At 34.3% G+C, this 23,371-nt stretch overlaps 2 protein-coding genes across 4 annotated transcripts in view; one reads left to right on the top strand and one right to left on the bottom strand.

Annotated features, from left to right (window-relative positions):
• The first annotated feature begins 3,253 nt into the window (after positions 1-3,253).
• Positions 3,254-13,109, top strand: slc35f3a (solute carrier family 35 member F3a). 3 transcript variants are annotated; one of them, XM_058794530.1, is made up of 9 exons: positions 3,271-3,376; positions 3,524-3,672; positions 3,742-3,956; positions 8,051-8,396; positions 9,747-9,966; positions 10,112-10,237; positions 10,382-10,574; positions 10,799-10,888; positions 12,214-13,109. In XM_058794530.1, the coding sequence occupies exons 3-9, from the start codon at positions 3,746-3,748 to the stop codon at positions 12,462-12,464; spliced, it is 1,437 nt and encodes a 478-aa protein (XP_058650513.1). In that variant the 5' UTR covers positions 3,271-3,376; positions 3,524-3,672; positions 3,742-3,745; the 3' UTR covers positions 12,465-13,109. The 3 variants fall into 3 exon arrangements, with proteins under 3 accessions (XP_058650511.1, XP_058650512.1, XP_058650513.1); XM_058794528.1 differs by lacking the exon at positions 3,524-3,672 and having other exon boundaries at positions 3,254-3,376; XM_058794529.1 differs by having other exon boundaries at positions 3,255-3,672.
• A 1,287-nt stretch (positions 13,110-14,396) lies between these two features.
• Positions 14,397-23,371, bottom strand: part of entpd1 (ectonucleoside triphosphate diphosphohydrolase 1) — a 28,284-nt gene continuing 19,309 nt past the window's right edge. The window contains exons 2-10 of the mRNA XM_058794633.1: positions 21,538-21,665; positions 21,329-21,446; positions 19,452-19,602; positions 17,183-17,342; positions 16,771-16,989; positions 15,773-16,024; positions 15,571-15,678; positions 15,336-15,473; positions 14,397-15,156 (exon numbers count right to left, since the gene is read on the bottom strand). Coding sequence (XP_058650616.1) covers positions 14,947-15,156; positions 15,336-15,473; positions 15,571-15,678; positions 15,773-16,024; positions 16,771-16,989; positions 17,183-17,342; positions 19,452-19,602; positions 21,329-21,446; positions 21,538-21,665 — 1,484 coding nt within the window. The 3' untranslated portion in view covers positions 14,397-14,946. The remainder of the gene's footprint in view (positions 15,157-15,335; positions 15,474-15,570; positions 15,679-15,772; positions 16,025-16,770; positions 16,990-17,182; positions 17,343-19,451; positions 19,603-21,328; positions 21,447-21,537; positions 21,666-23,371) is intronic.

Genomic DNA, 23,371 nt, shown 5'->3' with positions numbered 1-23,371 from the left:
TATTTCAGGGCTTCTCCAAAGGGGAACAATTCCTTCATATCATGGGAAAATGCTCTTTTTTGAGTATATTCAGAATGATTTCATGTTAGTGTCTGTTGGTTTATGTATGATGAATGAATGAAACATTGAATTAATGAATGATGCCAATTTTATTATTAACATGACAATTTTATTTCCCTTTCATACCTTGATGTAGGTCTCAGTAATGTTTCATTTACTATAGAAGTATTGACATTATATGAGATGTTTCTCATAAAAATAGGCACAACTGAGACATTTGTTGACAAACAGTTAAAGTACAGAGCTTAATAATGTGAATATATCATATTTAAAGTAATTTAAATCAAAACACAAATAATTTGGCATTTGATTTGATGAGAAATATATTCTTAGATATTGGTGCAATATCAGTTCATATCGAAATTTCCAACTGTTTCAATAATCTGAAATTTCTTTGGTAATTAGAATAAAAACGTGTGATTACAAGGATGTTTTTTCTCAAAATGAAAATCTGAGAAGCGCAAGCTCGATAATCTTCATTTGAAGAGACTATTTAGGAGAAAGAACAAGATATTAGAGGAGTTAAAGCTATTTTGTCTGGCTTTTTTGAGAATTTACTTCAATACTTGAATGACCAAAGACAGATAAAGCAGATCAGTTAAATATATAATGTATAATATGACTTATGTAAAGTAATATAAATGATATACATGTTTAATTAAAGATATGTCATAATATCAACACTATGAATTCAAACTGAATCATTTCACGTTGCATGAATAGCACAGATGTCTGAAATGTACATCTAATTTATGGAATTACTGAGCCAATATTAGCCCAATAGTCTAATTTTACCTTTTCACCTCAAAATAAAAATGATATTTTTACTCTACAAACACCCCATTGACAACATAATACAACATAATGTGATGTCAGAGATCACTATTTTCCAGAAACACAAAATTAGATCAATTAACATATCCCTATCTATTTAATAAATGTGTTGAAATGAGATTGAGTACCATCAATGGTAAAGAGAGAAAAAAAGAGGGGTCATCTTGCCCTTGGGGGCATATTATCCTATACTGTTCTCCTTGAAGAGAACAAACTATTGAATACTGAAGTTGTTATTTATAAATGTCTCCTTTTAACTTTGCCTTTGGTGTGTCCTTGGTAAATGTGAATAATCTCCACCAGAGCACTTCGATAGTTCTCACCCAGGATTTTTCAATTAAACTCTCTCTCCCATGGCCTGTGTTTATCCAAGCCAGTCTGTCTCATTAGATGTCAGGTCCCACTATAGTATGTGCCAAGCTCAATTTTGAGTTAAGCATATGGAGTGCAGACCTCATGGCTTCTCCCCACGGCGTTCTCCAGCGGAAGGTGTCGGGAGGGTATTGACGGCACTCTTAGAAGTTTTTGCTTAGCTAAGCACAGGTCTCCTGTTTGAGGCTTGTGCTGGGGTGGAGACGGCCCTTCCGATCGATAGGTGCCAACCAGTTACAATGAACTCCCCTTCGCTCACCACACACGCAGACACACACACATTGGCTCACACCCCCACTGCTAGCCATCTTTCAAAACCTGGCTGTGGACCGTGAAGCTGCCACACTGCAGGGACAAGATCCCCACACGATGTGCCGGCGCAATGCAGAAAGAGGACGAGACTCCAGCGCCCTGTGTTCAACTGTGTCCCCCGAAAGACAGGTAGAAACTTTTACATTTGATTAAGTGCTGAAAAACGAATCTGAGTGACAGTTTAATGACCTAATGGCAAAATGATGCTTTTAAGGAGTCTTATTAAGACAGCTTTGATTACCAAGCATAGATTATTAATGCTCAACTTACTTTCAATTGTTACAGTTCTTTGCACTGCAATATAATTTAGAAACCTGACTTTATATCATTTTTTTTTTTTTTCTAACAGGCAGCATGGGGTAAATTAAGTTGTTTTCTTTTAGGAGCAGCAATGAAAATGCCATAAACTATAGAGAAGGAGTAAATGCGGTACTTATTAAAAAGCATATGTGTACGTTAACATACAGTATGGTGCATGTTAAGGTCAACATCACTATTAGGTTAAAATTTCTCATACTTAAGATTTGAAAGATGAAACATTGTATTAAACATTTGGCATGCTACTCTGAATGATGACATGAATGATTTTTTCAAATTGTGTGGCTTGTTGATGAAATATTGCTGTCATATCACTTTTCTTAGCAATCAGAATTAAGATTTTCACCAGGGTCAACCATAAAATGGAGAAAAAAAATCTCATAAAAAATCTCATAGAATTACATGAAAGGATTAAACAGACATTAAATTGACCTCAGGTTTATGTAGGGACCAGAATGTCCTAATTTGGTGGTTGGAATAATACACAGCCACCCAGAAAACCCTCAGAAACACACAGTGATACATTAAAAACAGAATGCAATAGCATCTGCATAGCAACAAGTATGAGCTTGTGTGTGTGTTTATTAGCATGGGTCTAAAATGTATTTAAAACTAATTTAAAGATATTGAAAGACCCAGTGAAAAACAGTCGCATTTGATCAAAAAGGCTTTGCATGCAATTCCCTCTTCCTGGGTAGTTCACCAAGAGCCACTTCCTTTCTCATTACTCTTGGCCAGATTCCTTCTTTCCCCCTGCAACACGCTGCCATCTCTGCTGTGCCAGACAGATGGGCTGTGCTGGGCTGCTGTGTTTGCTGCAATTTACCTTTTCACCTAAGAAAGATACACTGAAGCATTTTAAATTTAATGTGTGTCTCAAGAGCAAAACAGCATGTAGAAATTATTATAAAAACTAGTCTCAGTACAGTCAGTGAGCAGCAGTTTTTTCTTTTGTTTCTGTGGCAAATAATGCAATATATATGTATGCATGTATGTATATGTATATGTATATGTGTGTGTGTGTTTAATATACCTACAATAATCGATGGAGTTAGCCATGAGTCTGCCATTTTATTACAAAAATATTTTAACCACTGAATGCTCATGACTTTAAAAGGGGGTCAGAATTCTCTAATGAATTATGCACATGGACTGTTGCTGACCAAATTAAATTTGTGTGAGTGTGAAAAATGTGTTTTAAAAAGAGTTTATTGGTGGTCAACGTGGATAACGCCAAATGATATAAGATGAAACATCAGTATTGGTGGAATAGAAGCTCAGAACTTAGAGAATTTGTGTTTGCGCAGGCGCAGTGCGTGCACAGGTGGTCGTGTCTTCTTCATACGGCAGTTTTGCTTCAGCTCAGCACTCTGAACTTTCTACCATGGACGGTCACGATTTCTAAACGCTTGATTCTGTAACTGCTTCTTAAAATGGGCTCATCAGAATGCCGAATGAAACAGAACGCCCCTGTCTCAGAGTGAGTTACTGGGTGCATTTCTTGGCAAAAATAAAATTAAAAAATTACAGATGCTTCGAAATGAGCGCGTGAAGATCTTTTAGTCTTTTTAAACGCCTTCCTCTAGCTTGCAGTTGCCTGTTTTATAAACAAGTTTACACTGTTTAGGACCGCAGTGCAACGCAACTGGAAGTTTGAATCTAGAAAACGCTCGCGAGCTCGCACTCGCAGTTTTGTACACATCGATTGGCAGCGGTTTGTCGCGTTGCGTTGTGTCGTGCCTCAGTTTGCGCTGTGGACGGAGTGTTTACATGCAGGTTGGTTCTTCTAAGCTATACATTTCCGCCGAGATCCATTGTGCTCTGATGTCTCTTCTTTAACTTCAGGGGAATGAGGAAGCCTTCAGACATGAGTCCGCGCCGCCTGTCAGATATCAGTCCTCAGATCAGACAGCTGAAATCGCTTGTCATTGATGAAGATCTAAGTGAAGAACTGAAGTCATCGAGATCGGTCGAGTACATCAACAACGCATCCATAGAAGAGCGGATCCTGAGGATCACTGGTTACTACGGCTATGAGCCCTGGAACGCATCTCTTAGAGGTACACTTGATTCATGCGTGTTTTTATAAGTTAAATAAATGTAAAGAATTTAATGAATATTATCCCTTAAAGGGATAGTCCAACCAGAGATGGAAATTCTCTCATAATTCACTTACCTCAACTTGTATGACGTTCATCTTTGGAACATAAGAATATTGAAGAATGTTTGGTAACCAGTTCATGAAAATTCCTCAAAATATCTTCTTTTGTGTTCCACAGAAGAAAGAAATGTAGACAGGTTTGTAAGGGTGAGTGAATGATGACAGAATTTAATTTTTTAGGTGGACTAATAATAGTGTTAATAGAAATAAAATAGTGTTGCATGAATTTCATTATTGAATTATATAACTTTTACATGCATTATGTAAGTCTGTTGTTTGGACTTGCATTGCATTGCTTGACACTTGAAATAATCTGCTTGACTCCTTCTTAAAAAATTTAAATGTGGCTTAAAGGTTACAGCGAGGATTGTTTCTTCTTGTTTTTCATCAAGCTGCTAGTCCCGTCTATAAATTATTTGATATTTGATTTTTTTTCCCTTTTTTATAGCCTGTATATGAGAGCTGAACATCTATGCTTTATGGTGTAAACACATCGATCAAAGACCAGCTTCACACCCCTGCATCAATTTGAGCTCCTCTGCAACCCCACGCACAAATATTTCTTTGTGGGCGCACTTTAAAATACTGTTGACACAGGCATAGGCGACAAAATCTATCACCCATTTGAGCTGAGTCAGATTATTTGTAAACAAAGAGCCCTTTCAGTTGCTTTCTATTTGTAAATACTGTACACAGGAACAAACAAAAATGCAATATTTATAATCCCTCTTATTAAAAAAAAATAAACATCTTGCATATTCTGCAAATATCCGTTTAACGAATGGGACCCCTGATGTATCTGTTGTATTTGAGCTGAGTTACGACGTGCAGCTCTGTCACTTATTCTACTATGCATGAGAAGGTAACTGAGTCAGAGCCCAGTTTTGCTGAATCATCAGGGGCAGATGAAGTCTCTCTCAATTCTCATTTCCATTCCTCCACTGACTGCATCATAGCATAAGATTTGTGTGCACTCTCATGCACAAGTTAAACTTATGTGATCAACATGATTGATCGACTTGTTAGTCACATTAGGATAAAGAAAAAAATCTACTAGTCTACATGAAATTGTATTGGAGTAAAACGTTTTCTGTGAATTCAGTTGCAACAGATACAAATATTTGGTGTTAAGAGATTCTCCAAAATAATACTTAGTAGTAAAGTAAACATGTTGACTAAAAAATGACTTCCGTTTAGAGCATTTGAAGTAAGTAGATCATTCATCATCAATGTTGGAATTCAAATGATGCAACAGAGCATCTTTAAAACTTAACAGTGAGAGAATAATTCCTCCAGCTCTGGTACATGTGTGCAATAAAAACAATGGTTTGACTTTGCTTTTTTACATCATACAGCAGTCGATGGAGAGATGGTCAGATGGATCTTCATTGAACCTGCTCATAAATGCCAAATAAATGGATTTGATTGGTTTGTGCAATCCAGTTAGCCCTTACATTTTCATTTCACAATGGTAATTGGGCAGTTCAGCATGGTTTTAGTTCACATATTATCACTGTATGGGGTTGAATTTAAAAGTCAATTCTTTAACTACTTCACCATCACCTTTAAATTGATACCTTGGTCGATGTTTGCAGCACTGAGCTGGCACACAGATCACATTAACTATCCCAGACTGTGGTCTGCGGTGTGACTATGATAATGAGACACTTGTTCTGTTGACTGACTGCTTCTGGGGGACAGTATGTCTGCCTCCTTGTCCTTTTTGCACTGACAGTTCCATTCTTCAGATCGGGCATGTTCTTGCCAGTACATGCTAAATGTCCTCTTACAGGCCATAAGGGGCAAATGTATGGTACATAAAGGAGAAATGAGAATCTTTGTAATACAATTAATGTATATACATAGCAGGAGAAACTGTGTTGTATCTTCAGGACCATGGACAGCAATACAATATTCATATATCTTTTGTATTGCTTCATGCTATCTAATGTTCTTGTATCTTGTTTTATAATGTTGTATAACTATATGTCTTGCTTCGAAAAAAGCGTAAGGACAAGTCAGAAATTTGGTCTGTGATAAATGACATTACGCCACAAATATGGAGATCTTTTTTTCCACCCTGGAGTAAAAACACTTTGACTGTATTTCTTAAAATATTACTTTTTTAATTTTTTTTTTTTTATCTCACAGTTGTGACCATATTTTTTATAACTATTGTAACTTTATATGTGCTATTATGCAGTACTTTTTAATGGTTTGGGATAAGACATATTTATAATAAAAAAATTGATTAAATTGATTAAAACTGACAGTAAATACATTTGTAATGTTATTTAGAATTAAGAAATTAAAGAAACCTGAAAAAAGTTTCCACAAAATATTAAACCGCACAACATCAATAATATTAAGAAATGTTTTTGAGCACCAAATCAGCATATTACAATCATTTCTGAAAGATCACTGGAGACTGGAGTTATAGCTGCAGAAATTTTAGCTTTGCCATCACAGGAATACATTTTTAAACATTTAAAATGTATAAAAATAGAAATCAGTTATTTAAAATTGTAATAATATTTCACAATAGTACTGTTTTTACTGTATTTTTGTCAAATAAATGCAGCCTTAGATAACATACAGTAAGAGACTTCTTTCAAAAACATTAACAAATTCTTACCGACCCCAAAAAACTTTTAAATAATAGTGTTTCTATAATAACCTATTTTACTACGATAAAAAAACAAGGCTCTAAAAAAGCGCTTAAGGTGTATTGACTCCAGAACATTGTTTGAATTTCAGATGTTTTCAACATTACAAAGGTGCTTACTGTGAGTTGTCCTACTAAAGTTCTGAAATTATATTATTACATATCTCTTATGCCGAGTTCACACTGCGTGACTATCTGGGGAAGCATTCAGTCGCTGCTGTGTTCACATTGCACGATGGATCGGCGACAGGGGCTTTCACATTGCACGATTTCACAATAGGAAGAATCCCCGACAACTCTGTCTGATCCGCAAACTACGTTTCACAACAAAACACGCGAGATGTGATAAGGAAATAACGCGAGAACCTGCGTGCGTCAGCCCGTTGTTCTCGAGCGAGACTGGAAGTATTAAAAAAATATAGCCCGAAAATTGTCTGTGCGCTGATTTCCAGCTACAAAAAGAAAAACAGATTATGCAGGACGGAGATGCAGGGAACAGGGATTGTGTTCTGCAAAGAGTGGTAAATAATAATTTTGCAGTAACTGTTATGCTGATGTTGCGGCTGGTCAAGCGTTTGTGCTTGTTTCTGTATGATATAATTGTACATATTAAAATACTGATATGGTCTATAACTCCTCACCGAACTTCCCTCTGCCCTGTATCTTTGTCTCTCATTGGCTGCATTTCATCGCCGATGTAGTTTTCAGTCAGAAATCATTGTACACAGTAGGACTGTGAATCTCCGACAGCTCCAGATATTTAGCATGCCAAATATTTCACAGGCGTCGGTGATTCCCTCAGATCGAGTCTTTGATAATTCACACTGTGCAATTGTCACTTGCGTGAACGAGCTCCGATTTGCCTCCGATTTCAGGCATTTGTCGGCGATTTATCAAAACCTGTCGGCGAGTGAAAAATCGTCCTAAAATCGTGCAGTGTGAACTCGGCATTATGTACTGCCTTTCAGATTTGTCTTTTTTTTTTCAAGTGTCATTTTTGTTATGCAAATTTCTCCTGTATGTTCTGCATGAACGTTTATTGCTAAAAAAGAGGGGTTGTTGCGATTAAATGCCTGTGGCTACACTGTAAAAAAGAAAAAAAAGTTGAGCCAACTTAAAATTTTAAGGCAACCAGCTTCAGCAGATTTTTGAGTTTGCTCAACTTATTTTTGTGGGAGATTTTCAAATTTTTGTTGTATAAACTTAATGTAAAAATCTGCTGAAGCTGGTTGCCTTAAAATTTTAAGTTGGCTCAACTTTTTTTTTTTTTTTTTTACAGTGTATACTTATGACTTTGTATTATGCAATTATATTGTCTGAATCTGCAGGGGAGGACCAGTCCAACAGCGAGAAGGTGGAAGTGAAGGTAGATGGCCATTCTGCCACAGAAACAGTCAAATCAGATTGTGGGAACAGGCTGCAGAGGCTCTGCTGCTGTTTGCACACGACTGCTGTCCACCTGCGTGGAGCACTGTGGGGTGTCGCTGTGGTGATCTGCATCTGCGTTTCTTGGACAGGCTGCACTCAGTTGGCCAAAATAACCATCAGACGCTTGAATGTCCCGTTCACCCTCACTTGGTTCTCCACCTCCTGGAACTGTGCCATCTTCCCTCTTTACTACCTGGGTCACCTGTGCTGTAGCAAGGACAGACAGACTCCCAGACAGCGCTTCAGGTGAGATGGGTTGTTTTTCATTTCATGCAAGGAGATCTGACTCTGTGACCTATGAAACTTCACTGCATTTCAAAATGAGAACTCTTTGCAAAAGTGCTGCACTGTGTAATAGTTAGGTTTTATGCAGACACTTTTTGTTGACTTTGCGGTTTTGTTGGGCTAGGCTGCTTAGATAGAGGACTTGACACTAACCTCATTTTCTTAACAATGTCCCATGGCATTTTTTGTCTTTTGTGAGTTCAGCACAAAGGATTTCTTAAAGGTTAACTGAGCAGCACTTTTGGAAGTCAGTGTAATTTAATCAAAGCAGGGTTACCCTAATTAGATAGCTGGTTTTGTAATGTTCATCTAGTCATCATAAAATCATCATAAAATCAAAACCTATTTACTTTATTAATAAGATCCATGTCTCCGTGTGCACATCTTATTGCGATCATCAGTGCATTTTATTTATAAGGAAACAAAAATTGTTTGATTTTATAAACTTTCATTAAAATATAATTACTTTTCCACCTCTGAAACGACTTTTGCTTTATCAATAAATGACTAAATTGGCAAGATATAAAAACAAATTTCAAAGGCTTTTTTTTTGGCTACTGTTGACAATATGTTTTTAATATATATTAAAAAAATATTGACAACAGTAGCCAAAAAAAAGCCTTTGAATTTTTTTTTTATATCTTGCCAATTTAGTCATTTATTGATAAAACAATATTTTCATATATTTGAAAATGTAATTTATACCTGTGATGGCAAAGCAGCCATTACTTCAGTCTTCAGTGCCACATGATCACAGAAATAATTGTAAATATTATATTGCAGAAACATTTATTATTATCAATGTTGAATATTTCTGTGGAAACTATGATACATTTTTTCAGGACTCTTTGATGAATAGAAAGCTTAAAAGAACAGCTTTATTTAAAAATAGAAATATTTTGTAACTTGTTATACTGTAAATGTTTACCCTGTTTATTGGGTCATTCCTGTATAAAATAATTTTTCTTTTTTTAAATGAAAAATTTTCTTTCAAATGACCCTAAACCTTTAAATGGTAGTGTTAGACACTTGTTGGATTTTTTTTTTTTTTACTTTACAGTCTTAAAAAACAAAAACAAAATGTATGTATTTTTATATTGTAAAGAAATGCATAGATATGCATCTACAAAATAATTTTAAGCATTGATTAGACTATTTAATTAATGCAAAAATTAAGCACTAGGCTTTAGTTTAAACATCTTTAAGATCAATCTTCCAGTCAGTCAGGTGTGTCCAAACATTTGGCACTCTCTGTTACATAAATAATACATAATATGATACATTATTTGCATGTGTGTGGAATCACAACAGAGAGTGTTGTCAGTTCTTGGGAGATGACGGGCTGTCCCTGAAGATGCTGCTCTCTCGCGTGGCTCCTTTTGGAGTGCTGTGGACTCTCACCAGCTACCTGTACCTGCAAGGCCTTCGCAGAATCCCTGCCACTGATGCCTGTGCCCTTTTCTGCTGTAGTCGTGCCTTTGTCTTCCTAATATCCTGGATTGTCCTGCGGGATCGCTTTATGGGAGTGCGGGTGAGTCTATGATACATAAATTTATTATTTATTATTGATTTATTAAAAGCTTTAATTATGGTTATACTGTTGTGTGCAGTCGTGATTAAGCCTATAATTGATTTTTACTTTTTATCATAATGCACTTTGTTCTATCTAATCGCAGATTGTGGCAGCCATTTTAGCCATTGGGGGCATTGTTATGATGACATATGCCGACGGTTTCCACAGCTATTCTGTGATAGGCATCTCCCTTGTGGTTGGTTCTGCATCAACAGCAGCTATATACAAAGTAAGATGGGATTACAAAGCACAACAAATACATCTTAGACTGTCGTACACCAATGACCTGCTATTTCAGAAATGTTTCAAATGAACATGTAATTATTTTATGCTGTCTTTGTCTGTAGAGAAATCTGTAAATCTGTTTCTTCAGGTTCTGTTTAAGCTTGTTCTGGGTAGTGCAAAGCTGGGTGAAGCAGCTGTGTATCTCACTGTCCTCGGTGGAGCTAATTTGGTCTTCATTAGCGCTGTCCCTCTGATCCTGCTTCTCATGGGGGCCGAGGACTTTGTTTCACCTCGAGATTTGCCGTGGCCAAGCATCTGTGGCATGTCCGCTCTTCTGCTGGGTAAGCGGATGGACACAAACTTCTCTTATCTACACAGATTGAATGTGTGCCATCCGAATGAGAGTTCAAGCAGCTGATAAAATATCGCAATAATTCACAAGTAATCCACACGACTCCAGTCTATCAGTTAACATCTCCTGAAGTGAAAAGCTGTGTGTTTGTAACAAACAAATCCCTCATTAAGACGTTTAACTTCTGACTCTTTTCTTTGGCTGCCCTTTTAGTGTTCAATTTCCTCTTGAATTTTGGAGTTCTGATAACACTTCCTACTCTGATTTCTCTGGGCGTCGTCCTCAGTGTTCCGCTCAATGCTGGTGAGTCATAATACAGCCACAAGTTTTATGTTGTTAGAAATTTGTATTTGTGACCCTGGACGACAAAACCAGTCATAAGTTTCAATTTTTCGAAATTGAGATTTATACATCATCTGATCTGAAAGCTGAACAAATAAGCTTTACATTGATGTATGGTTTGTTAGGATCGGATCATATTTGGCTGAGATACAACTATTTGAAAATCTGGAATCTGAGGGTGCAAAAAAATCACAATATTGAGAAAATCGCCTTTAAAGTTGCCCAAATGAAGTTCTTAGCAATGCATATTGCTAATCAAAAATTAAGTTTTGATACATTTACGATAAGAAATTTACAAAATATCTTCATGGAACATGATCTTTACTTAATATCCTAATGATTTTTGGCATAAAAGAAAAATCAATAATTTTGACCCATAGAATGTATTTTTGGCTATTGCTACAAATATACCCCAGTGACTTGAGACTGGTTTTGTGGTCCAGGGTCACATTTCTTCTGTAATCCACAAAAGGTGATGTTAAGCATTATGTTAACTCCGTTGAACATAAGTATTAACCAGGGGTAATAAAACTTCCAAAAAAAAAAAAAAATTGGGGTTTGACAACACTTGATCACCATTTACTTTCATTGTATGAAAAATGGCAGCGATACAAGTCTGGAAAAACATGAGGATCAGTAAATGATTTTTTGAGTAAATGACTTTTTATATTATTATTTTTCTCTTTTACCTCATAATATAATCTACTGTTCAAAATCTGGGCTCAGTAAAATGAGAGATGTCTCCTATGCACACCAAGGCTGCATTTATTTGATCAAAAATAACAGTAATATTGTAAAATATTAGTCCAATTTAAGATAACCGTTTTTGTCTTTTAATATATTTTAAAATGAAATGTATTCCTGTGATCTCAAAGCTGAATTTCCAGCAGCCATTACTCCAGTCTTTAGTGTCACATGACCTGTAAAAAAATCATTCTAATATGCTAATTTGGTGCTCATGAAACATTTCTTCTTATTATCAGTGTTGAATGCAGTTTTGCTGCTTCATATTTTTGAGGAAACCAATAAAACTATTTTTTATGATTCTTTGATAATTAGATTTTAATCATTTGAATTTATTTTTTTACTGTCACTTTTGATCAATTTAATGCATCCTTGCTGAAAAAAAAAAGTATAATTTTTTTTTTAAATTGTAGTTAAAAGATTTCATAAAGTTTAAATGTTTTCCAAATAGATTACATTAGCATCTTGGTGTTTCAAGACTAAAATATTCAAACATTTAAGTGTAATACATAAGTGACCATCAAAAATCTTTCATACTCCAGTCATAGATCGCTACATGTGTGAGATCCAGCTCAACAGTGTACGCATCATTGCGGTGTCCATCATTTGTTTGGGCTTCCTTTTGCTCTTACTGCCTGAGGATTGGGACCAGTGTCTGCCACAGTTACGATCAATGCTGTACAACCGAGAAGAGCCACAAGAGAGCGCCAGAGACAAACACTCAGAAACGCTTCACATCAGGCCAAGAGAGGCCAAGAACTGCAACTCCAAAACTACTCCCAGCGTCCACTGACTCTGCATTTTATTCATTCCAAAAGCTCCCGACAGGCACCAGATTACTCTCTTCCACATTTACGAGATGTACTGCACATCAAACTGAATAGCAACAACCGATTAGATTGATGAAAGTTGCTAGAGATCTATAAAGGAGGGTGCTATAGATCAGAAGATAATTCTATGCAAAGCTTTAGGATTCGATTGGTTCACCTGTTACACTGTTAGTTAGTTAATGATGAGCAAGTTTGTGTTTCATTTTTAAGTGCCACTGTGTGAGAGTTTGGAAATGTCTTGTGTAAATTTGTATATGTCATTGTCGCTTCATGTGATGAATGAAGTACCTTTGTATATTGCCAGTATCTCCACTGCTGACACATTGTCACACTCTTCATCTTAACATAATACTCCTGATATGAGCTGTAATCTCACACTGGTTCTCTATACTCTGCATATGTATTTGACAGCGTTATGGCCTCATATAATCTGAAAGAAAGGCTACACCCATAGATTCCTCAGAATAATGTCTTGCATTATATGTTTATCAGTGGCAATACTTGGTTCATATATTCCTGTGGAATTAAGGCTTAATGTAAACCTTTGTAAGGATTTTTGCTACTTCTTAATAGCAATAATAAAGAACGAATGTATATCCTATGCATATTGTAGCATTCCCTAAAAGCTTATATTATATTTTAATTGTGCTGAAGTACTTATAGTATATATATATATATATATATATATATATATATATAAAATACACACACACACACACACACACACACAAAAAAACACTCACAATATAAATATAAAAAAATAGTAAAGTAAAACTATTCATCACCAAGGAAACACTAACAAACTGATCAACTGATCAAAATTTACAGGTTTCTATTTCAAATAAATTCTAATCAAAGAACCCTGAAAGTAATGTATCTGTATTTTTGAAAAGAAATGTTACTTGCAACAAATCAGCATATTTTATGATTTCTGCAGGATCACGTGACACTGAAACTAAAGTTCTGATTCTGAAATACATTTATTTCATGCTAAGTATACTACAAATTTTCATATTTATGTACTTAATAAAATTGTATGTACTTAATAAAATGCCCTGCAATTGTACTATTATACTAAACTGGTATACTTAAAGTCTGCTAAACAACTAATTTTGTACTTAATGCATTTTAATTGTGCTGAAGTCCAATTAAAGATATGATCAGTATATTTGATTGTGCTAAAGTGAAACTATTGCAAGTATACTTCAGGTACACTTTAAATATTTTGCATTTAAAGACCGATATTCAAAGATCATACGGTCCTCATCAACAGTGACATTAAAACCCATTTTAGATTTAATATTAAGAAATGTGTGTTGTGCACAAGTAGTACGCCAAATAAAGTTTAATTATAATTTTTATATCAGTAAGTTTTGAGTTATCTGTCAGTAAATTTGTTAATAGATTTGAACTATACTTAGTATGAAATAAATGTATTTTAAATATGTTACTTGTTTACTAAGGAATTGCTGCTGAAAATTCAGATTTGCATCACACTAATAAATGACATTTCAAAACATTTAAATTACAATAATATTCCATATTATTTCTCTTTTTACTGTATTTTTGATCATTTAATGCAGCCTTGGTGAGCATAAGAGATTTCTTTCAAAAATGCATATACAAAACATACACAATCAGTCATTTGTAATTTTAATAGAAATTTGCTACAGGTTTTGTTTAAATATATATAAAAAAAGAATTCACATAATTTTACACATCACTTCAGAGCCATACACAGGGATTTCATATACAGAATGTGCCTTATAGAAGCAGACAAATGTTTTTAGGTCAAAGAATTATTTTAACTCTCCTGTTACATCATGGTATTAAACAATGATTGCAATACAAAGCGAGAAACATTAAGCACAGAAAGAGAGAAAAAAAGACCCCCATTTTGCAATTTAAAAAAAATATGCTATGCTGAAAGCAATGTTTAAACAATGATATCCAGTGATTTTCATAGGACCTTAATGCAAAAAAAAGGTATACAATTAGAGAGTTTTGACCCTCAGACATTTCTTTATAAGTAAAAAAATAAAAGATACTGGCATCAAAATATGTGCTTTTCTATACATAAAATGGGAAACTTCATTAAAGCCTGAAGGCACATGATATATTGAATGTCAGTGCACATTTCCTTTTAAGGAAGCTCAACAACCCTTTTCACCCAGCCCCCCAAAAGCTAAAACCTGTACTCATGATTCTTAAAGAAGACTTTTAAATGGCCACAAAAACACAGAGGAATGGGAATAGAGGGTGATGTCCCTTCAGCTGCAGTGGAACCTATAACCCATCTCTCTCCAAAAACCTGTTTATCCTTCACATGAGGTATGATTTCCAAATTATTTGAAATGTAAAACCTTTCAGATCAAGTCAAACCATGATTTTGGATTATCAAAATTTTGTTCTGCAGAAATAAACATTCAATATAGAGAGACCTGTCTAAATGATGTCTTTCTGAGTTGTTCTAGTGGACTGACGGAAATACAAATAGACCAGAAGAAGAAGAACAAGTATTAGAAGTGAGAAGAGCATCATAAATGTGACATATCCCCCATAAGGCATCAGCGGCGTGTCTGGAGCTTCAGCGGGGATCATGTTGGTCAGGTTAAGCATGTAACCTAATGTCCAGCCTGCATCACTGTCTCTTATCTGCACATAGAAAGTAGTTGACACACAATAATCTCAATCATTTTCCATATTCATTGGCCCAAAATAAAAGTTTCTCAATACTTCATTTTGAACAATATATAGTGCTTTATATAAAATCTAACCTGTCTGAATACTTTTAATGAGAAATAATGTAACATTTTTAATTACACCATACTTACCTTCTTAATGAACTTGATGTCTTTCCAGTTGTCGGAGGTGAAGTTGTATCCGTCTTCCAGAAGAGTGAGAATGTAGGTTGCTGAGAAGCAGTATTCTGAAAGGTACTTCTCTTTTATTTTGGGATAATTTTCCACAATCTACAAAAGTAAAAAACTGATAATTTAGACATCATGTTTCCAACAAAGGTGCAACCATTTTAAACATCCTTCAAAGACAGTTAATAAAGAATTTTACCTTTTTCCATGGTTTAGAACAATACGTTGCTAGCCTCTGCTTTGTAGTGGCTAAAGTATCACTTGTCAGATTCAAAAAGTCCATCACAAAGAAGAAAGCAGAAAAGGCCTAGAGAGTCAAATGGCGTAATTATTATCACTAGTTATGACTTACAACCAGCCATTCAAATTCTTTCAAATAAACAATGTACATTGTTTCTTACCCCAAACTTTCCATAGACTGAAGGCTGGAAAACACCATTGAAAGAGCAACTTGAGTAAGGACAATAGCTGCTATTAAAAACCTTTCTGATTGATTGTTGGCACTGAGACCAATTCCCAAGCCCCACATGGAAGAAGTTGCCATTTGCCAGTTTCACTTCTTTCATACAGGGTGTATCGACGACACTTGGAACTGTCCTGGTCGAGTTATATCCAGGGTGAAAGCAAGGATCTCTTAACTCAATGGGGTCTGTCTTAGGGAAGAAAAAACATAAAAAAAATATAAGGTACAATTGTATAAGAGTCAAGTGTGATATACAATAGTTAAAATTAAACAAAGCTACAAGAAGCTAAAATCCAGTTAAATTTTTTGGTAACAATTTACAATAAGGTTCATTAGTTAACTACATTAGTTAACATTAACTAATAATAAACTGCACTTATACAGCATTTATTAATCTTTGTTAATATTAATTTCAACATTTACTAATACATTATTAAAATCTTGTTAACATTAGTTAATGCACTGTGAACTAACATGAACTAACAATGAACATCTGTATTTTTATTAACTAACGTTAGCGAAGATTAGTAAATACAGTAACAACTGTATTGCTCATGGTTAGTTCATGTTAGTTAATACATTAACTAATGTTTAACTAATGAACCTTATTGTAAAGTGTTACCAATTTTTTTATTGTTCCTAACAAATCATTTCTGTCACATTTATCAATGACAGCAATAATTATTATTTTATTTGCTTTGCAAAGCATGCATATGTGCAGTAATGCATTAATATACTAGTACAGCAAAAGTTGTAAATAAAGAGAAATAGATTATAGTAATACATTTTACAAAAAAAAATACTATTTCAGTACTTGCTTATTCTTTGTAATTATTTGTGATATTTACTAGAAGTGAAAACCACTTCTTTTTTTTTCATTGAAATATTGTTTCAATGCACCACTTTATTGTATAAGAATTACAATGACAAGCATACCTCGTCAGCTTTAAGTGCTGACTTTAATTTCTTGCCCATAGAAAGCTTGAGAGCTTGGTCCTTTCCGTAACAGAGAAAGCTGTGGGTGTACAGGTGATAATCGTTTCCATACAGCCTGAAGTCGATAGAATTGTCGTATGATTCAATATTCTGTTGAGGTACGAAGGTTATCTGAGTAGACGCTCCACCCAGGTCCAGAGCTCCAAGCGTCCCTGTGGGCTGCATGATAAACACAGGAAGATTTAACAATTGGCCTTTTCACACTGAAACTGTTTCAATAAGCATTCTTATACTAGATAATAAAATATATTCAGCACTGCAATTCTGTGAAAAAAAGGGCTTTGGGTTAAAAATTACAAATCAAAATTACAAATGTGAAACATTGCTAAGTCCAGGTTAAAAACCACCATACCTTTCTCAAGTTTTCGCTCAGGTAATTGACTGTAATCCATCCAAAAGCTCCCTCCTCTTGGCCTGAAATGATACGAGCTCCCTGATAGGAGAAGGGGTAGCGCTTTAGTGAATGTGCTACAGAGTCCAGTACCTTATCTGAGGCTTCCTCGTTCTCCATCCTTAAGAAAATAAATAAATAAATTATTAGCCTTTACCACTCAACAATTACATGATACAACTTAATAAATAAATTAGTTAAACAATATACATTACCTTTAGATTTGAATGTTTTTTTAAAGAAGTATCTTATGCTACGGTAAAAACAATTATTCCTGTGATGTTACGCCATTACGCCAGCTTAGCTGAGAGTAACAATTTGGTGCTCAAGAAAAGATTCTTATTCATGTTGACAACATTTTTTGATACTTGCATATATATTTTTGTGGAAACCGCGATACCATGCCAAGTTTGGGGTTTACAAAAATAATACTTTTATTCAGCAAGGACACATTAAATTGATCAAAAGTAAGAGTAAAGACATTTTTTATGTTACAAACATTTTGTAGTTCAAATAAATGCTGTGCTTTTGAACATTGTATTCATCAAATGTGACCCTGGACCACAAAACCAGTCTTAAGTATCACAGGTTCATTTGTAGCAATAGCCAAAAACTCATTGTATGGGTCAAAATTATCGTTTTTTTTTTTTTTTATGCCAGAAATCATTAGTATATTAAGTAAAGATCATGTTCCATGAAGATATTTTGTAAATTTTCTTCTGTAAATATATCAAAACTTAATTTTTGATTAGTAATATGCATTGCTAAGGACTTCACAGCTTTAAAGGCAATTTTCTCAATATTTTGATTTTTTTTTGCACCCTCAGATTCTAGATTTTCAAATAGTTGTATCTCGGCCAAAAATTGTCCTATATATCCTAACAAACCATACATTTTAAAAAATGTACCCTTATGACTAGTTTTGTGTTCGGGATCACAAATAATCCTGAAAAACAATTCCTTTTTATATTTGAAAAATATTTTATATTTTTTATAACTATTATTAATAGTTGAGCACCGGTAATAATTGATTAAAATAATGAGAATCAAATGAGTATATTAGAATGAAAGCTGAAAATTCAGCTTGCCATCACAAGAATAAATTATGTTTTTAAATATTTTAAAATAGAAAATAGTTATTTTAAATTGTAATAATATTTCACAATATTACTGTTTTTCATAAAAAAATGAAGCCTTGGTGAGCATAAGAAACTTCTTTCGAAAACATAAAAAAAAAAAAATCTTAATTATTCCAAACTTTTGACAAGTGCTAGAATTGTAGGATTTCTAGAGTTTTATTCTGAATTATTCTCGGCCACACTACACTGAAAAAAAATAAAAAGTTAAATTTACTTAATTTTTTCTTTTGCAAATTTTTTTGCACAAATATTTTTTAAGTAAAATTTAAATAAGGAATTAAGTAAAATCTACTTAACTAAGTTATCTAAAATTAGTAAAGGAAATAAGTAAATTTAAAGTGACCAGGTAGAGTTTGATGAGCAATTTCTACTTAATTATTTTAAGTTTACCCTACAATACTCAAGTACATTTCACTCAGTCACGGTTTGTAAACTTTACTCAAACAACATAGCACTGAAAAAAAAAATGCCTATAAGGCATGTGGTTAAGTTACAAGCACGTATGTAAGCAAGTAGACTGCTCGTTATTCATTTTAAGGAAATATGCTGACTCAATATAGCTGTTAACTGAATGAACACAGACACCTGAATACTTGGCACATGATACACAATGACGGTGACAATCAGTGAATAGTGCTCGAGTATGAATGGGTCATTTTGAGTAAAAAATGAACTCCAGATGTCACAAAACAGCAAGTTACTTAACCTAACAACAAAAGCAACCACAAAACAGTGTAAATACATCTCGAAAACAGCAACAAAAAAAAAATTACCTTATTAATTATTCATGCCCAAGTGCATGATGGGAACAACGGGATCATGACGTTGATATTTACTTAAACAATATTTGTAAAAATAACAAACAATTCCAAGTAAAATATACTTATAAGTTCAAACTTTAAATTCTACAAGCTTAAATTGAGTACTAATATTGAATTTACTCTTTTATTTAAATTCTTGCCTGAACTAAATTATTTAATGTAGAAATTACATTTGTTTTTCTGTAATATTTACTTCACCACAAAATCATTTTTATCAGTGTATACTCACTATTTGATTCTTGAGAAATGAGAATATTGAGAATTGATTACCTGAGCAGTCTCATGCCTGCTGTGGCTCCCAGGTACACAGGGGTTTCGGGGTGTCTGTGTGTGGGTATTTTCTGCTTGGCTTCCTCCATGCACTCCTGCAGAGATGCGCCAGCCCCCTGTGGATTAGCAGAGTAACTGGAAATACCTTTGCCTATAGTGCAGAAAAAAACAGAGAGAAGTTTTTCAAGACACTTTGCCTACAGGCTTTTTTCAGTATGCAAATGTTGTTGGAAATAATGCGGTATGTTTACATAACTTCTAACGGGATAGACAGTTACACGATTTACTCTTGACTTTCTTTCTTACGTTTTATCGGAATGTTTGAGCTGTTCTACAATGTCAGTGAATGGGGACCAGGAGCTGTCAAGCTACAAAAGGTATCATAATAGTTGTCCATGTGACTTGCACATTTCATTATATATTGCAAAGTGATGAAAATTAGTGATCAGGAGATGGTTTGTTTAAGAGAACTATCAAGAGATCCAGATTTTAAACCAAATACTTTTGATGATGTATTTAAGGTTTGGGCTAGCAAAGGACTTGAAAGATTTGATCAAATTTATGGAGACAGTAAGATGGAGACATTTGAGACCACAGAGAAAAAATATGTATTGTCTGGGAAATTATTTTTCAAATATCTTCAGATAAGAAGTTGTCTTAAGGATGAGATTAAAATAAAAAATGTAGATGATATTCACCCTCTGTTGGGTCTTATGATTAAAGTTAGTAAAAATAATAGACTAGATAATTTGATAGGACGAATAAATAATACATTCAAAGAAATTAAGGATGGGGGTTTATATAATTTTAAGACAAAATGGGAAATTGAATTAGATAAAATAACACAAGAAGAAAATTAGTATGAGATATTTTATAACACCAGAAGTATCTTCCAAATATAATTATTTATCTTCAGGATGTTGGAGAAGTTGTGGTGAATTTAAAGCTCATTACACGCATATATTTTATACTTTGTAAAATAATTAAAAACATTCTGGACAGAAGTAATACATGTAATAGAATAATTTTTTAAGAAGTCAAAAATAATAAAGATGCAAAATATGGTTTTGGGTATAGGACCTATGCTACTTAGTAAAGATGAGTTATACTTATTTAGAATATTGAGAATTACAGTCTTCAAAGCAATAACAACATTTTGGAGAAGGCAAGAATCCCCAGCTATTAGTGATTGGTTAGTTTTAGTTTTTAAAGTGCACAAAGGATAACATATGAAATCAAAAGTAAAAGTACATATTTTGAAAAGATATGGGCACCTCTAAAGTCAAAGTATAAAACAAATATATTTTGTGTTTGGTATTTATTATATATTTTTTTTTTTTTGTCCCTACTTTTTATATGTAAAAGTATTTTTGTATGTAATTGTTATTGATAATTTTTATTATTTATTATTATTATTTTCTCTTAATGTGTTGGTGGTTGGTATAACCACAAAAGAACGGAAGAGAAAGTAGAAGGAAAAATGAGTAATAATTATTGGTTAAAAAAATATTATGTTTTCAAAGGAAAAATTTACTTGTATAATTGCATTAAACATGTTTTTGAATTGAAAGACATAATAAAGTATAAATAAAGTCCCCTGAAGCCATACAATAGCTCTTTATTTAATGAAAATCATGCTTGACAGTTGTGATCACTATATGGAAAACAGCAGCTTAAGCATTCTGTTAAATAGCTCATTTTTGGTTCCACAGAGAAGGAAAGTCAGATTTTAAAGACATGGAGGGGTGAGTAAATGATGACAATTTTCTATTTTGTGTGGACGATCCCTTTCACATACTGAAAAACAGGAAAACGAAAAACACTATCCAAAACATGTAACTAGAAGTATTTCTCTATACAAATTAGGGATCACTTACCTTTCACGTTACAGGTGTGTTTCTGTCGTACCATGCCAGTGTTGTTCTCCTTCTCGGCTGGCCATTCATAGATAAACACAGAGGTGTGGGAGGAACCTGCATCCAGAACTATTCCATACTGTCAAGTGTACAAGGACCACTGCATCAGTGAAATCTGTACAAATCTAATGTGTAACAAATAATAGGTTCACTTAAAGTGTTAGTCATACTTTGTATTTCTGGTGTAAAGGCTTGTTTTGGACGATAGAAATGGCCACCATGGTGATGATCCCCACGGTGATAACAGCAGCCAGAAAGATGACCAATGGCTTGTGCCATGGGTTCTTGACTTTTACTTCTAAAAAGAGAGAATAAACAGAGCAGGTTGAAAATTTGCACTTAATTAACAGCTTCAGTGCTTTTTGTTTATATATATGTATTTTCCATATAGCATTTTAAATTATTAACAACATTACAGGGTGTTTGGATTCAATGCAAAATGTAAACTGAATCCTTGTGTTTGTTATCTCTAATCTAGTCTAGTCTAAATAATAATTGTGAAGCAAAATATTGTTTGTCTTTTGGTGAGGCTTTTTGTGGTATTAAAAGAATAAATCAAATGCCAACACCTGTCATTTTAACGGAAAAACCAACAGAGCTTGAAAGCATGATGGCACTGTGTATTATACAGCTGTCTCTCCACTGTGTACACAATAAAGCCTCTAAGAGGCCCTTCATGTGTCTGATATAGATATTTTACAGATCAGGAACAATTTCGCTCCAATGAATAACTCTGAATTAAAGAAAATATCCAGTTCATGTTTTCTGTGGTCGCAGATGCTGGGATAGGCTCCAGCATTCCCATGTCCCTGTAGGAAATGCTGCTTGGAGAATGGATGGATTGATGGATGGATAATATTTTGGCCAAATTTTGTAAGTATACACCCATCGGAAAAGTGAACATTCTTCCTGTGAAGAATGTGAATTTTGTGTTCAGAGTGAGTTTTATTATTGTGTGTTTACTGTTTATATAACTAAACTATCATTTTGATAGTTTCATTTATCTAAATCATGCTCAACATTGCACACCGGTGTTTACATAGTCTTATAATCATCTTGAAGGGGAGACCAGGGAATGTTGCAGTAATGGGTCAGATGTAACACCATCAGTTTAACCAATCAGAAATGAGCTACAGTTGTGAACTCATTATCAGTATTTCAGCTCTGGTCAAGTAATGTACGTGTGACTGAATCTAATTTAGAGAGACATCTACATAGGCTATTGTTAATTTATAAACTACCTTATTTTATAGCAGACACATATATGGAAATATTTTATATTTCCAGCTAGTTTACTTCTAGTTCTTGCAAGCCCAAAAAGCCACATCTCATACGATTTAATTTAAGTCAAGCGTAAAGTACTTATAGTAGGCTATATGCAGCAATGAAGCATTTAGGCTATATCAGCACGCCTCGTTGCGCTTTTCACCTACCCATCAGGACGCGCGCCGGCTTCTCTTACTGGAGAAAACGGTGTAAAAACGGTTGTCGCTTGTTAATGGTAAGTCCCATCCAACAGAGTATTCATCGATTCCTGCCCACTGAAATACAGCCTAGTCTTGCGAGTTAGTTTCTTTGTAGGGATTTGTTCAAGTAACGATCAATCTCACCTGTGTGCGTAGCTGCGGTTTTGCTTGGCACAAGAGATTTCGCGTTATTTTGGGGAAACACCCTTTGTGCAAGTGGACGCTCGCAGGCTCGCAGTGACGTCACGGGCGGGAGTGAGAGGAATTCCCTAGTGCGCCGGTTTGGTGACTGAACCACTTTGGAGAGCCTGTGCGAGCTGCATACTAATCAGCCTCTGGAACTGAAGCTTTTGTTTTTGCCATTCAAGTCAGTGACATTCAAGCGTTCTGGTCTGAAGACTATAAACTGCATCTTAATGCAATATTTCAATTTTATTTCTCAGAACTGCATTTTTTTTTTTAAATGTTTCATTGAAAAGTTAGGTAACTGTCTTTATAAGAGGACACAATGGATGAAAGATGTGTGCATGATATATTT

This window comes from Onychostoma macrolepis, chromosome 12, assembly GCF_012432095.1.
Source record: "Onychostoma macrolepis isolate SWU-2019 chromosome 12, ASM1243209v1, whole genome shotgun sequence".
NCBI lineage: Eukaryota > Metazoa > Chordata > Actinopteri > Cypriniformes > Cyprinidae > Onychostoma > Onychostoma macrolepis.
This window is presented reverse-complemented; position numbering and strand designations above follow the sequence as displayed.